The sequence below is a fragment of the Oratosquilla oratoria genome, chromosome 39 (genome assembly GCF_046742065.1).
Source record: "Oratosquilla oratoria isolate Oo_2021 chromosome 39, ASM4674206v1, whole genome shotgun sequence".
Classification (NCBI taxonomy): Eukaryota; Metazoa; Arthropoda; class Malacostraca; order Stomatopoda; family Squillidae; genus Oratosquilla; species Oratosquilla oratoria.
This window is the reverse complement of record NC_134815.1, coordinates 15,121,747-15,123,210: the sequence shown is the minus strand read 5'-3', so window position 1 is coordinate 15,123,210 and position 1,464 is coordinate 15,121,747. Positions and strand designations below refer to the sequence as shown.

The window sequence follows — 1,464 nt, the reverse complement described above, 5'->3', positions numbered from 1 at the left end:
CTGAAGGACTGGGAAAAGCAAGAGAAACGTATTAAAGAAATGAAGGCATCAGGAGCCAGCAAGGAACAAACTGAGAAGAAGCAGAAGGAAGCTCTTACCCGAAAACGAGAGAAGAACAGAGCCAAGAGCAAGCGAGAAGAGGAGGAGAATGGCCCTACTGAACTTTTAGAAAGACCACAGGAATATTTTGTCAAATTTTCATTTCCAGAACCACCACCTATTCAGCCTCCTGTCTTGGGTCTTTACCATGTTTCATTTGCCTACTCAGGACACAAACCACTTTTCAGAAAAACAGACTTTGGTATTGATATAGAGAGTAGAGTTGCAATTGTAGGTCCAAATGTAGTTGGCAAATCCACATTTCTAAAATTGCTTGTGAGTGAGTTGACTCCAACTGATGGTGAGGTGAGGAAAAACCATCGTTTGAGAATTAGAAAGTTTGATCAGCACTCTGGTGAGTACTTGACAGCTGAGGAATCACCTGCAGAGTATCTCATGCGGTTGTTTAAGTTGTCCTATGAAAAAGCACGTAAAGCCTTTGGAACCTTTGGTTTATCCTCCCATGCTCACACCATCAAAATCAAGGATTTATCAGGTGGTCAGAAAGTCAGAGTAGTCCTTGCAGAACTCTGTCTCAATGCACAAGATGTACTGATTTTTGATGAACCTACCAACAACTTGGATATTGAAAGTATTGATGCTCTTGCTGAAGCCATTCGAGATTATAAGGGAGGGGTAATCATTGTATCTCACGACAAACGACTTATACGCGAAACCGAGTGTATCTTATGGGTCATTGAAAACCAGACTATCAATGAGATGGATGGAGATTTTGATGATTACCGCAAGGAGTTGTTGGAAGCTTTAGGAGATGAATTCAACAATCCAAGTATTGCTGCTCATCAAGCTGCTGACCTGTAAGTTATGTCCTGCCCATTGCTTACATGCTTTCTGCTAATACCCTCTTGAGACACACACACACACACACACACACACACACACACACACACACACACACACACACACACACACACACACACACACACACACACACACACACACACACACACACACACACACACACACACACACACACACACACACACACACACACACACACACACACACACACACACACACACACACACACACACACACACACACACACACACACACACACACACACACACACACACACACACAAATACAAACACAAACACACGCACACACGCACGCACACAAGCACACGCACACGCACACGCACACGCACGCACGCACGAAAGCACGAACGCACACACACACACACACACACACACACACACACACACACACACACACACACACACACACACACACACACACACACACACACACACACACACACACACACACACACACACGGACACACATGCGCGCACACAAACACATTCACTCATACAACTGTAATGTTATAAAACACCCGTT

At 44.5% G+C, this 1,464-nt stretch overlaps 1 protein-coding gene across 1 annotated transcript in view; it reads left to right on the top strand.

Moving 5' to 3' along the window:
- Window positions 1–1,074, top strand: part of LOC143020115 (ATP-binding cassette sub-family F member 1-like) — a 1,117-nt gene extending 43 nt beyond the window's left edge. The window contains exon 1 of the mRNA XM_076176274.1: window positions 1–1,074. This exon is cut by the window's left edge and continues 43 nt beyond it. Within this exon, the coding sequence (XP_076032389.1) occupies window positions 1–921 (921 nt within the window). The 3' untranslated portion in view covers window positions 922–1,074.
- Window positions 1,075–1,464: the final 390 nt, after the last annotated feature.